The 13,833-nt window shown below is 41.6% G+C and overlaps 1 protein-coding gene across 1 annotated transcript in view; it reads left to right on the top strand.

The window, feature by feature from the left end:
* Positions 1 to 12,372, top strand: part of LOC117535404 (sphingosine kinase 1-like) — a 29,999-nt gene extending 17,627 nt beyond the window's left edge. The window contains exons 2-5 of the mRNA XM_034199859.1: positions 2,213 to 2,362; positions 5,409 to 5,503; positions 6,373 to 6,488; positions 7,577 to 12,372. Coding sequence (XP_034055750.1) covers positions 2,213 to 2,362; positions 5,409 to 5,503; positions 6,373 to 6,488; positions 7,577 to 8,486 — 1,271 coding nt within the window. The 3' untranslated portion in view covers positions 8,487 to 12,372. The remainder of the gene's footprint in view (positions 1 to 2,212; positions 2,363 to 5,408; positions 5,504 to 6,372; positions 6,489 to 7,576) is intronic.
* The last annotated feature ends 1,461 nt before the right edge of the window (positions 12,373 to 13,833 follow it).

Below are 13,833 nucleotides of genomic sequence, written 5' to 3'. Positions count from 1 at the left end.
AATCTATTCCGGCCCATAGTTTTCCGGTCTGGGGGGGATGAAGAGTTTATCGCCGGCCACTAGAGGGCAGCGTCACTGCTGTCGCTGTCCGGGTATGCCGTGCTTTGACCCAGAAGTGCCGAGCGGCCATTTTAGTTCACATGTTGTTCATTCACTCCGCCTCGAGTTGAGACGTTCATCCACTCACTCATGTAAGACTGTTTCCACTATTGTTTGGTGTGTCTTTACTCTATGTAATTGAATATATGTGTATTGGTCATGACATGCATGTATGTAGTACTTTGTCAGCTTATCCTGCGGCATTGCTCTGTTTCAGGGTGTCGTCATCCTTGTCATTAAAGTACCGAAACTGACATTGAGGAGTGTGTTTCTTCAACCTGCTATCACCCTGAAGTGAAATAAGTATTTGATACTGGATAGTTTTTGTTTTATTCTTATCTAAAAATAGAGGGATGATAGCTCATATATGAGACTACAAAGGTCTTTTATTTTGAAACTCTACATCAGATTGTCCAGATTCTCTCTGAGTGACTAGATGGGGTCACCTGCTATCACCCTGAAGTGAAATAAGTATTTGATTGACTTCGAATGACTCTTTGATTATGGACGGTTTCCATTAAATAATAATCAAAATATAGATGGACAATAGATCTAATTTGAGATTTTAAACAGCATACATTTTAAATGGTGCTTCAGAAAGTAATGTTATTTTAGGAGTGTTGTGAGATGGTGTCAACACCAATTGAAATGAGTCACCCAGTGGAAATGTCAGATATGTCTTCATAACTGTATCCTTACATTTTACATTCACTCAGTTATAATGTGGTAGTTATACGTAGTAGGCCTATGTTTTAAATTAGTATTGATCACATTATATAGTACATATTTCTTAATTTAAGCTCCAGTATATATGAATATGTTTGGTGTGTTTTTTAGGTATATTTGTTTTTGACCGAGTAAACGCTTTTATTTTGAAGGCAGTTTTTACAGGCCTCTACTGTAATGCATAGGATATTCGCGCACCGCAATCAGACGTGCGGGGTGGCTTAACTGTGTTTTCCGAAGTGGGGGCTGGCTTGACCGCAGTCTGTTTACCCAGTGTTTCATGACATGAAACGTTTAATTTCATGTTGCTATGTGTTTTTAACGCATATTAAAAAACGGGGACATTTCCGGGGACAGTTTCAACCGGGGACAGGGCAATACAAACGGGGACTGTCCCCGGAAAACGGGGACGTCTGGTCACCCTACCTGTATGTCCTCTCCTTGAAGAAAGCAGCAAGTCACATTAACATTAGGCATCTGAATGCTTTCACAGCCTCTGACTTTAGTGTTTAAAGCACCCAGATATTGTTCTAAACTGTATTAAAGTAAACAGGTATTATCTTGAACTGTATTGAAGTGAACATGTATTATTTGGGACTGTTTAAAGTAATCCTATATATCTAAACCTTCTTACACTCCATGACCCAGAGACCCTGACACACACACATACACCTACTGTCTCCATGCAGCACACACACATAAACTCCTTAACCCAGATATCAGCAACACACACACATATGCCTCTGCTTATCAGCATGCACACACACACACATACACTTTCCCTCACTAACACACACACGTGTTCTTTTTTCAAGGTTCCTTGCTGGGAATAATCCCAAGCACCAATATATCTGTGTACAATGTTTGATTATTTAGAAAATAATAGTTTGTGTGAAACCTTCCCTGGGAAATTAAAGGAGTTGGGTCCGGTGGAAGATAAGAAGTGGATCTCCGCCCCAAATATGTCCATATATACTGTTGTTTCTTCATGCAAAATGCCCCCTGTTTCTGACTGGCTGGTCCCGATATCTGTATCGCACGGCAATAGAGCGGGGAGCCCGGAGTGTTCTGTTTCAGGGCACTCTGTATTTCGTATTGTGTTTTTTACTGTATTAAAATCAGATTATTGTTATAACTTTTATGCCGGTGTTTTGAACTCTTTTATCAATCTGACCAGGCTCATCTAAAGGACGGTGCGGAGCAGAGGTGGGCTTTAAGCCACCACTATTGTGTTTGCTCCTACATGTTTCATGCTCTTTTATTTCCCTCAGGGACAAGGCTGTCCTTATACATTCTTTTGAATATTTGATCATGCATAAAAAGACCTCCCCTTGTCTTCTTGCTTCAGTTCTTCCAAGGCCTTTGCTCACTTCTCTCTCTTGCTCAGGTGCGGTGTATGCGGAGGTGCGTCGGCCCTGCAGAGTCATGATTCTGGTGAATCCTCACAGCGGCCGGGGCCAGGCTCTGCAGCTCTTCACCGGCCACGTGCAGGGCATGCTGACCGAGGCCGCTGTTCCCTACACGCTCGTCATCACAGGTCAGTAGTGTTCACACACATGCAGATCTTTATTGTTCATGTATTTAACCCGCGCTTTCTCAAAGTCACCCTGCCATGACAAAGGGATTAAACCTTTAACCCCAGCGTGGGACAATTACGCAAAGAGCTCACACACACACCCCCCAGGTGAAAAGCGTAAACATTTCAGTGAATACTTTATTGCAATTTTTTGTTTTCTGAAACTCTATACTGAAAGTGAAAAAAATTGTGAACAATTGCATTGTTTTGTAAAATATGCTTCATTTGAATAGATCTCCAGAAAATAAATCTGCAAGTTCCTGTTTCATTTTGTTGAGATATTAGAGTCAAATGTTATATTAATAAGACTATTAATGATATGAACAAACCACTGTCTACAAATCCTCAACATTTAGATAAGAGTCAAACTGGAAAGTTTTGTTCAATTGAACATAAGTGCTACTAAAGTGGAGATTTTTTCGCTCAACAGCCATTAAAAATATGTATCATAAAAGTCGATACACATTATCTAATGCTATCTGTTGGTGCATTTAGAAGAGACATACAGACCCAAATAGACAAATGGACAAAGTGTAGTGAATCAAACAGCAAAAGTGTATCTCACATGATTTTTCCCCTTATCTAAAAAAAATACTTTATGAATGCAAATAGCCCATAATCTCAAAATTGATCATTGGATGAAAACAACTGTATTTGCCTGTAGTGTCCTCCTTAAACTAACCTTCATTTTAGGAAGCAATTTCACTCTCTGCAGTTATGATGCATTATTTGTGTCATACATTTACAGGCCACATCTGCAGGCACCCGAGCTCTGATGTACATCCAATCTCCATCTCAGTCGCCCCAGCTGCTCCACATTCTGTGTGAAAAGCTGGTGGTTCTTTGTGACGTTAAACAGTGTGTTGGTTAAGGTCGTCAGAGATGCTGAACTTAAACTGACCCCCCCTGAATACTAAGGATCAGAAACAAAGAAAAACAATGTTCAGCTTCATTTTCATGCACTTTTTACTCCAACCCCAGGATTTGACAGGTTAGAATTCGCTCACCCAGTGTTAGTTTGGCAGAGCATGAGCTGAATATCTGATATTTACCAAAGAGAGATTAAATATGACAGCCAAAAATAGGGAGAATCTGCGTTTGTTTATTTTACAAATTGAGTGCTGATGCGTATGCAGGCTCTTGTGCCGACTCCTGGGACTTAAAGAAAGGTCAGCAGCTGGATGGTGATGAAAAAAGGCGGAGTAATTAGTTACTGACGTTGACTTAGGGCGAGCAGAGCCCTAAGGAGGGGGGAAAATATGGGTCGCTGAGGGCCTTCAGTGGTCAGATACCGTAGCCTGTGAGGAGCGACCATGAGTGGATTAACTGGCACAACCCATTTATCCTGCACGCAGCTCCTTGATGAATGTATCACACAGCGTTTGCCCGAGGAAGGACACGTTCCAGTGGAGGCGCCTCTTGTGTCAGCATGTACCTTTTACATAGTGTATGAAGCATCCAGAGCACCAAGCAGCATCTTTACCCTGAATAACCTGAGAGGGAGCCGGTAGAGATGGAGGGAAATGGTAGATTGGACTGAAACTTACCTGAGATTTCTAGTCTTCACCAACAGTATGTATCGTCTTAACAGAGTGCAATTATCAGCCATAGTCTTTGCAGCTTAAAGAAGAATCAACAGTGGATATGACAATTGGATTACATGAAAACCAGGGCTGTGGAGTAACTAGTGACACACAACGGTATTGCGTAATTAAATAAATAAATGTAGTTTGTTACAGTTACTGAGAAAAAAGTAAATCACAGACAAAAAACAATCATTCTGTTGCTTTATGTTTGCCTTCTTTTTGACACGCAGGTCAGCAAGGACCAATCTGAGTGCAAAAGCATTAAGGAGCTTTATCTATGTTCTCTTTTTACATCCATTGTCTCTACGCCCAGACACACGTAATTAATTTGACAGTATGCCATAACAATTTGAGTGTTGTTGTTCATTGGTTAGTTTGTTTGATTTACGCCGCCTTTTGTCTGTCATGCCTGCAACCACCTGGCCAAGCCTTATGTGGAGGAATGAATTTCCTCCACATTCATTGACATTACTTTGACACAGGGTAACTAGCAATCTAAATCCTATTCCATTTCAAAAGTTATCTTCCCAACCACAAGCGGCCCCTGTCTTTAGGGTTTAGGTGTGTGTTTGTCTGTGACCCCTTGAATAAGGAAGTAGCTGGGAAGCACAGCATCAACCCAAGCAGGTTAAAAGGGCTGAGTCAGCTGAGTCGTGCAGTTACTCCCTAACTGCCTCTGTCTGTCAACACAGCACTGCCTCGCTGCCTCCAGCCTCCACACAGCAAACAAACAGCAGCAACAGAGGCCCGGGAGAGTGTAAAGGGGGGAGACAGGTAGAGGTTGAGCAAAGTGAGAGGAAAGGAGAGGGAAGTTGTTTTTATTTCTGTCCTGTACTCGATCGATACCTGAGCTAGAGCGGAAACATATATCCTTAGTGATGGCAGTGCGTCGATACTTGCTAACTTCTTTGCTGTCTGCCTTCCTGTCTCTGTCTTTCACTCTCTTTAAAGCTGACTTCCTCTACACACACTCACACATACACTCTGGGGAGTCTCGGTTGGTAGGACTGTAGACTTTAATGCTGGCAGGATGAGCCCCTGCAGAGACCCACTCAAGGACGCCGCCAATAAATCTAGGCTGAACAAATAGCTCAGTTCTCCGCCGGCGCATTAACAAACACTCACATGCACGGACACACACACAAACACACCGAACACATGCATCCAGTCAATGCACATACACACGATATTTGTCAGTCCCAGATGTTTGCAGGGCGGCTCAGCTGCCTCTGAGTTGTTGAGTAGCCGCTGGTTGGGCTAATGTGATGTGTTTGGCCTTATACGGGGAAATGGAATCTCTTTTCCGCCTAATCTCCCTGATACCCCCCAGAGACCGGCGATGAAGGCAGCTCGCCTCTTTCTCTGCCATTGCCCTTGTTTTTATTGTTTGTCCTCTCTCTTGCACTTGTTTCTTTCCTCAGAGCACCAGAACCATGCACGGGAGCTGGTGAGGAAGGCCGACCTGTCGCAATGTGACGCTCTGGTTATCATGTCTGGAGACGGGCTGCTTTTTGAGGTGCTTTGACTCTACCTAGACTAATGTGATATGATAATCAATATAGAAGATGTAAAATGCCAGGAATAAAACACATGAAAAAAATAAGTTATTTGAAATACAAGACAAATTGGTATCTTTATTCATTTATTTTCATTTACATATGATATTCGATGTATTTATTGTTGGATTGATAAAATCTATACACGCTAGACAGTAAAATATAGCTAACAATTTAGCATTATACCTGCACAGCTTTTTCATCTGTATTTGTACATTTTTTGGTAATTATTATTATTTAGTTTAGCATTTTTAGAACCCTTGTTGTATTTGTTTTTAATAATTATATACCATGGTCTGAGAGAAATTGTTATTCAATATTTCATGTAGAGATTGCAGAAGTAGATTTGTTCTTCTTTTTTTGGCTTCTATTTGTGCATTTCAAACCTGACAGTAAATCAATCAAATACAGAGGAAAATCATATGAGCTCGTTTAGCCGTATATTTTTTTCAGAATAGGCTTGGATTTTTTATTTATTTATACTATGACAAAATAGCTCAGTGTCTGGGATTCCAGCACCTGCAATCTCTGCCATCTCTTAATAATATTACGTTTTAAGTCTTACATTTTCTTCTAATGATGGCTTATGTTTCTTTTACTGTTGACGTACAATATATTTAGTGATGATAATGTCATTGAGTTTTCTCATAACTCAATGACATTAGGAATTTATCATTCTTGAGTCCAGATGGTTCCCATTCATTATTTTACATGACACAAAACAACTGTAGCTCTCAAAGAAACACATTTAATCTTAACCTCTTATCACACACAGACACTACTTTCCATTAGGCTCATGATATGTTTCTGTTTGTTCTTGTTCATCCAGGTGATAAATGGCCTGATGGAGCGGGAGGACTGGCAGGAGGCCATCCAGACCCCTCTGGGTATTCTGCCAGGTGGCTCCGGCAACGCCCTGGCTGCCTCTGTCCACCACTACTCACAGTGAGTCAGTCCGTTAATGAGTCATTTAAATGCATGGACTAAGAGTTCAGGAGAACAACCACACTCTGCCTTAAAAAAAAGAACGATTTATCTCCTTTCGCTGTAATTATGCCAAAGGCTGACTGGGCACATCACCTCTCAGGAGGGAGGAGAGACAGCGGAGCAAAAACTGGAACTGCTTCGCTGTGCAACAGAGGTCATTCCAGGCCGCTGATAACTCTCAAAGGAATGATGTAATGGGTTTAAAAACTTCCACATTATGAGCGATTATATTCCAGAATACAGCGGTGAAACCAGTTGTGGTCCAGGTTTTCATCTCCATCTGCTGGTTGGCAGTGGGCACAACGTCAATTAAAAAAACTATACAGTATCTATGCTGCTCTACAGCAGCATAAGGTGTGGGCAGAATTTAAACATTACTGTGGTCATGGTTCCCAATTATTGTCACAGAAATAGTTACTGAAAACTAGTTGGGTATTATTCACTTTTGAACCAATATCATTAGCCAACAGTTTCTCCAAGGTACCGAAAATGTGTAACAGACATAACTTGAAAAAGTACTCGGCAAATCCAACTAATAATTTGGTCGGTACCCACAAAAGTTTGGTTCCCAACCCCAGTGATTACACATTTACATGATGTTTGGTTCTGCCAATCTAATAGCGTCTAATATCTTTATGGTATTGGTGTGCTGTTTGTTGATAACAGTCCACTTAGCATATTAAGATATGAGAATGGAGTTGGAGTTGAGAGACAAAGTCTAGGATGGGATCCGAAATATCCAGGTTGAAGCTTATTTTAAGCTTATTGTATGCTAAATTCTCGATCGAAGATAGGCGATGGACTTTTAGATTGCATTTAGGCCAATGCGTTCCACACAGACTGTTAAACAGCAATCCACCAGAGTCTACTCAAACTTGATTGGACAATACTTCTTAGACTACAAATGGAAACTACTGTATAGTGCTTCTGACCGAATCTTCTAAAATCCCTTTGACTGAAAATTCTGCAATTCTGCAAAAACAATTTATAGTGATTACCGTCTTACGGATGGTTTCTAACTCTTGATGTTTGTAACCATCTCTCAGGTCGCCTCCAGCTTGGAACGAGGAGCTTCTGCTGAGCTGTGGCTTCATGCTGTGCAAAGGTCTTGTTGGCTCCATGGACCTGGTGTCGATCCACCTGGCCTCTAGACAGCGCCTCTTCTCCTTCCTGTCCTTGGCCTGGGGTTTCGTGGCCGACGTCGACATCGAGAGCGAGAAGTACCGCCACGTCGGAGCCATTCGCTTCCTGATGGGCACCCTGGTGCGTCTGGCCTCCCTCAGAGTCTACCAGGGCAGGTTGGCGTATCTTCCAGTTAAAGAGGCGCCAACACTTCCAATAGGGAGCATCAAGTCTAACCAGCCTCCCTCCACCCCTCAGCATCAGTCGCTCTGCTCCTCCCTTCCCTGCCGACTCATCCCCAACACCTCTCCGAACCAAAACTCTCGACACAATCACAACAGCACAAATTCCAACCACAACACCCTCACCAACTCCTCCAACAACGCTATCACCACCAAGAGACCGGAGACTCAGAGCGACGGAAAGACCAGAGCACCGGAGGACTCTCTTCTCCCCGGGCTCGATCAGCCAATACCAGACAGCTGGACGGTCGTCAAGGAGGAGGACTTTGTCTTAGTGCTGGCTATTTACCAGTCCCACCTGGCCGAGGATCTGTGGACAGCGCCGGGGGCGATGGCGGACGACGGGGTGATTCATCTGTTCTATGTGACAGCAGGAATTTCCCGTCCAGCCCTCTTGCGGCTGTTCCTCGCCATGGAGAAGGGCGGCCACTTGGCGTGCGGCTGCCCCCACCTGGTGTATGAGAAGGTGAAGGCCCTGCGGCTGGAGCCCGTCTCGCCACAAGGCATGATCACTGTGGACGGGGAGATGGTGGAGTACGGGCCAGTTCAGGCTCAAATCCACCCAGGACTGGCCAAATTCATTTGTGGATGAGCTGAGATTATCTTGATCTTTTTCTGCCTGTAGAGCTTTTTAGTCTGGCCTTTTATACTCAGTGCCAATTCCTCTCTGTATGCTGTGTTTTCAGAAGTGCCAAAGACATTTTATCAGCCTCTGGAAATTCCTCTATTTTTCTACAGAAGTAACTCGTCCTATTTTTATGAACCCCCTCCCGTCCCCTCTTTCTGGCAATGTTTGATTCAGGGTCAAAGCCATGTATGGTTGTTCTGGCTGCTGGCTGGTCCCAGCTTAGACAAACGGTTAGAGATTGTGTGAGTGTTCATCACCAATGGAGATCTTTATGTATGTGTGTGTGCACTCGTGTGTGTATGTGTGAGATTGTGCATGAGGAGCTTTGGCTTTTGCATTGTGCACTCTGCTGTCGGTCCTCATAAGCATTGAACATGTGAAGAGAAGCACATTTCCCCGTCCTGGGAGGCTCGCGGAGTAGCCACGCCCCCTGTTCCACTGTGCTACCCCAGGCCGACAATCTCTCTCCTGGGCAAACCGCTCTGACAGCCCCCCCCTCCTCTTCCACCACCACCCTTAGCCTGGTAAAGTGGAGCTTTCTTACTAAGGAGATATTATAAATCCCCCAGGGATATGATGTTGAAACATCTTTAATCTTTGCATAGCTTATATTACTCAAACAATAGCAAAACCAGTCACACACACACGATATAAGAAGGTGGAGCAGAAAAAAACATGGCCAGCTGTGGTTACACCTCCACTCCCTGTCCTGTGCGCTCCTGCTTCATCTGCAACCATCATCAAACTGCCTCCACTCGCACATAAACACACGCTTTCTTTCCCCCATCCCCCCTCCTCCTACTGTATGTAATGTACAGCTCCACACATACACACACTCATACACACACATTCCCTTGCATCTCTGCAGCACTTAGCGAGGGGGAGGGGCATGGTCTGCTACTGTGCATATCCCCTCTCCTCTTGCCGTCTTAAGATTGTACGCTCCCTCCCTCCTTTGGTTAATGAGCCATCAGCACCTAATGTGCCCTTAATAGCGAGCTTTACATCTGCAGAAGCGTGCACAATAAGAGTTGCTAATCACACGAAAGCTTTAAAGTGAGTTTTAGCGTTTCACACTTACTGGACCGGTTGAGTAAAGTAGAGAGAGCAGGGTTTCACACCGGGTCTCTCAGCGTTGCATATTGAGAGACATCAGATCAATGTGTGCTGGACGGAGTCAAGTGCTCTGTTTCACTGTGTGGCCTTTTTCTCTGGTTTGCTGGTGATGCGGTGGTGAGCTTTATCATCAGTTTCTCCCTATACCCTCACACACTAGTTTATTTCAGGTCACTACATCCCCACCCACAGGTATGGTGCAGCTATCATCACTTTCAGAGAGGGAGCTGTCGTTCCTGACCTTAAAAACAAATCCTGTTCTTCTGTTAAGAAAGGAATATCAGCAAGGTTAAGGAGACATTATGAATGCTGATGCATAACAACAAAATCACCTCTCATGTTGAAGGTGAAAAACAAAATGTTGACGGGGCAAATGGGGTTCAAATAAATGCTTATTACCAGCTTTTAAAGGTTTTAGATGGTGGAAGGTTTTAGATGGTGGAAGGTTTTAGATGGTGGAAGGTTTTAGATGGTATAAGGTTTTACACTGTCATCCTGAGTGCAATACAGTCAATTCTGGAGCTTGTGAAGTAGTGTCTGCAAGAAGAAGCGTAAATGCTAACATTTCTTCACATCATAAATTCAGAGAGAACCTTCCTTCTTTAGGGACTGTATGAAAATGATTGTGTTGCCTGTCAGGGCTGGACAATATGGCCAAACATTTTTATTAAATGCCACATGACTAAAGTATGATTGAAATAGCATTTTATTAGAACTTCATGTAAAAAGATAATTGAGTGATATTGACAAACTGAATTATGCACATTCAGTTCTTGCAGCAATAGATCCTAATATGTGTCCCACGACAAGGCTTCAGCTGCAAACAGGTGCAAGCCGGTGTTAGACACCAAGCAGGTAAAGACGAAGTGAAAAAAGAAGATTACGCAAACTGATCTCTTGACTCCTTCAAAAACGAAACTTTTTGTCAATATTTTAAAATAAATCTAAAGCAAATCCTACATTTTTCGTGTCGTGGAAAGCAACATTTGGATGAGTCCAATTTATTTTATAAATGAATTGCCCAGCCCTGCAATACATTCTTACTGGTATTCTCCTGCTGGTAAAGTTAGAAACTATTCAAATCTGCTGAGATTATGTAAAATCAATCACTAATAACCAGAAGTCAAACTAAGTAATTGTTTAACAAGTAAATCGTAAATCCCAAATCCTAATTATTTGAGCTTAAAATGAAACTGGTCAAAAAAAGACATTATATTTGTGATTACTTTCTACTCGATTCCACACCTCGGCTAACAACTACATATAAAGAACCATGTTATTATGCTTCCTTATACCTGACACACCGACGCTGTTAGCTACTGCAAAGATACACATTTTTCTTCCTCATATGGCAACATCCATCATGACTCACAACGTGCACAAAAGCCTTAATTTTGTGCACTTAATTCTCTTCCCTTGATAACCCATAACATACTTGAAGTTGACCTCTACCATCTTCACTGCAGTGCCGATTTTTTGCCTGTTACTTGATTTTACATTCTGAGACATTATCATATACTACTGTGTGAGTCAGCTTCAACTCATGTCCAACATACTGTACCTCCTACCATTACTGTATCCTCAGCAAAGTGATCCAGGTGCTTTGAATGCATTTTCATGTTCTCACTCATGAACTAGCAGCTGCCCACGTGCACAGTTCATTACTAAATGTATGAAGTACATCTCATATGGGTAGGGATTAGCTATGCAAATGCCTTGTCATGGCTGCAGATATCTGGAGTTAGGGCGTCCTCTGCTGGACCGCTCATAAATTCACAATTGTATCTTATGTTGTACAATGCAATCGACTGTTTCTTGCTTCTTATATTTACAGTCATTAATGGATTAGATTTATTTAGCTCAGCCGCAGGAGACATTGAATTCCTCTTACAAATGTTCAATAATGGAATCCAATATCCAGCTTATTGTAATTAAGAGAAATGGACTTGATAGAAACACTGCTGCAAATATAAACAACAATGCTACATCTCAGAAAAAACACTACTGTTAACTTATGCTACTATACTGTTAAATTGTTATTTACTGCTTTAATGTAACCGCATTTTTTTTTTAACACAACTGTTAATACTTGTCTTTGTCATTACTGTCATTGCATTTTATGAACGAGTTAAGAAGGTTGCGTCACAGGCCTGAACCCATGACGTTTTTATGGTACTGAATATGAAATGCTTTCTGTACTCTATGTTTAACTCAAAAACTGCTGAGTTCACTTAATCTAAGACTGAACATGACCGAAAGGTGATGAATGTTTTATTTTCTGTTAATGAGGTGATATAAACTGGGTTTTATTGCAGTAGATAAGGTGATCCAAGTGGAAGGATTGAATGTTTTATTCTGTCCTCGTTAGTTGAAGAAAATGTCCGCCAGGTATTTGCAGCTTTCTACTTTGAAGTAAATAGGGAAACAAAGTTCTCTAAAGAGTGCCTTAGCCATTACCCAAGACAGCAGATAGGTGGTGCACAGAAAACAAAAACCAAGGGAAACATATTTTAAAAAATAAATCATTTAGCACATGATCTTCCTTATTATAGGCAGGATTCTGTATGATATGTAAAGCTTTCTGTAAAAGAGTTGACTGGTTTTAACAAGGTTGTTATTGCATATTTTTAACTGGCTGTTGACGTCCAGGTAGTATTCATCTTTTATTTTGTTGTAATTCTTTGTTCATTGACTTATTTTTTTAAAAGACCAATACAAATATTCATATGAAAAATATGCTTCTTTGTGTGCTGATTATAATCAAGGTGTTTCAAATAGGAGTTACATCTGAGTGTTGGCAGTGGATTTTCACATTTGGGAAATAAAAACTTTGTCCCGGGTTGTCGTACTCCCACCAAAATCACACTGGTGTTTGCTGTCCCCCTGTAGTTTGTGCACACAAAATCATTTTACTCTGGGCTCAGCAGGTGAAAAACTAAAGAGGGGCTTCCACATGTGGCAGACCAGGTGTTGGTGCTGCCAGATTTGGTTATACTATAACTTTGTCCAAGATAGTCACACTGTCACCAAAATCCCACCAGTGTTGGTTGTTTCCATCTTATATGAGAAGGATTTCCATCTCCGGCAGAGCAGATTTTCTATCCTGAGGATAATTTAGTTGGAATGCTGTTTCAACTATCTGTTCTTCTACGCACAAAATTCTTTATTCTTATTATTCCGCCCGTTATTTTGCCGGTCTTCTTCTCCCGCATTGAACATCGCAGAAACTCCGTTCGAACATCAAAACGTTCAGCTCGATCGGAAATCGATTGCTATTACTTTTATCATTCATAACTTTCATAATTCCAGAGATACATCCCATAATTAATCACATTTTTAACCATTGAAGTCAATGGAGGAAATCTTCAGACTTCAACAAATCTTCATGCTACTTCAACTGCTAACTGTTCATTCATACTTTCACTCAGAAACCTCATTCCAACTTTAAAATGTTACACATCTTTCTGACATTATTCGTGTAACACAACTGTTAAATCTGATTCTTACTTTTAGAGATATTAAACATTGTTCAGACCTTGGTAAATAGGCTTTCTTCAGATTTAAACAGTGCGTGATGTCACAGCTAGAGTGTAGGAAATATTGAAATTTGCCTTCATATTTATTTTTAAAACTGCCATAATTCCCAAACCCTACATTCCTGGGACATAATTTTTCATGACAAACATAGGAAAACATCTCGTAGCTTGAAAAATGACAAATAATTAAACAAAATGCCTCTTGAGGGTATGAAGTGACAAAAACTTTCAACATGTCTCCATTAAAGCCCATTGTAATTTCAGGCTGATATTTCCTCACAGCAGCAGACGCACACCTTTAGTTAATCTGCCAAAAAGGCCACATTATTGACCCCGGAAGTACACAAAAAGCACACTTCAGATACTCAAGGTCCTTGAGATGCTTCACGCTTTGAAATTTCACAGATATTTGTTACGGTTCTTCATCAAAACGTTTACATGTAACAGGTTTATCTCTCATTCAGAACAATGGAAACCTATGATCTCTGGACACCTCGTTAGCTCAAATATAAACACCTGTGTCATGGAACACGATGTCAAAACTCCAACTGACATGCTCAGAGCAGCAGACTTCAGATAATGGTTAATGGTCCTGCCCTCAACAGCTCTACGTCAATTATGGGTTGTCATATGCCGTTTCCATGGAAGATCAAGAGGGT

This window comes from Gymnodraco acuticeps, unplaced genomic scaffold (genome assembly GCF_902827175.1).
Source record: "Gymnodraco acuticeps unplaced genomic scaffold, fGymAcu1.1, whole genome shotgun sequence".
Classification (NCBI taxonomy): Eukaryota; Metazoa; Chordata; class Actinopteri; order Perciformes; family Bathydraconidae; genus Gymnodraco; species Gymnodraco acuticeps.
Note: the sequence above shows the minus strand (reverse complement) of the source record. Positions and strands in the feature narration are given on the sequence as shown.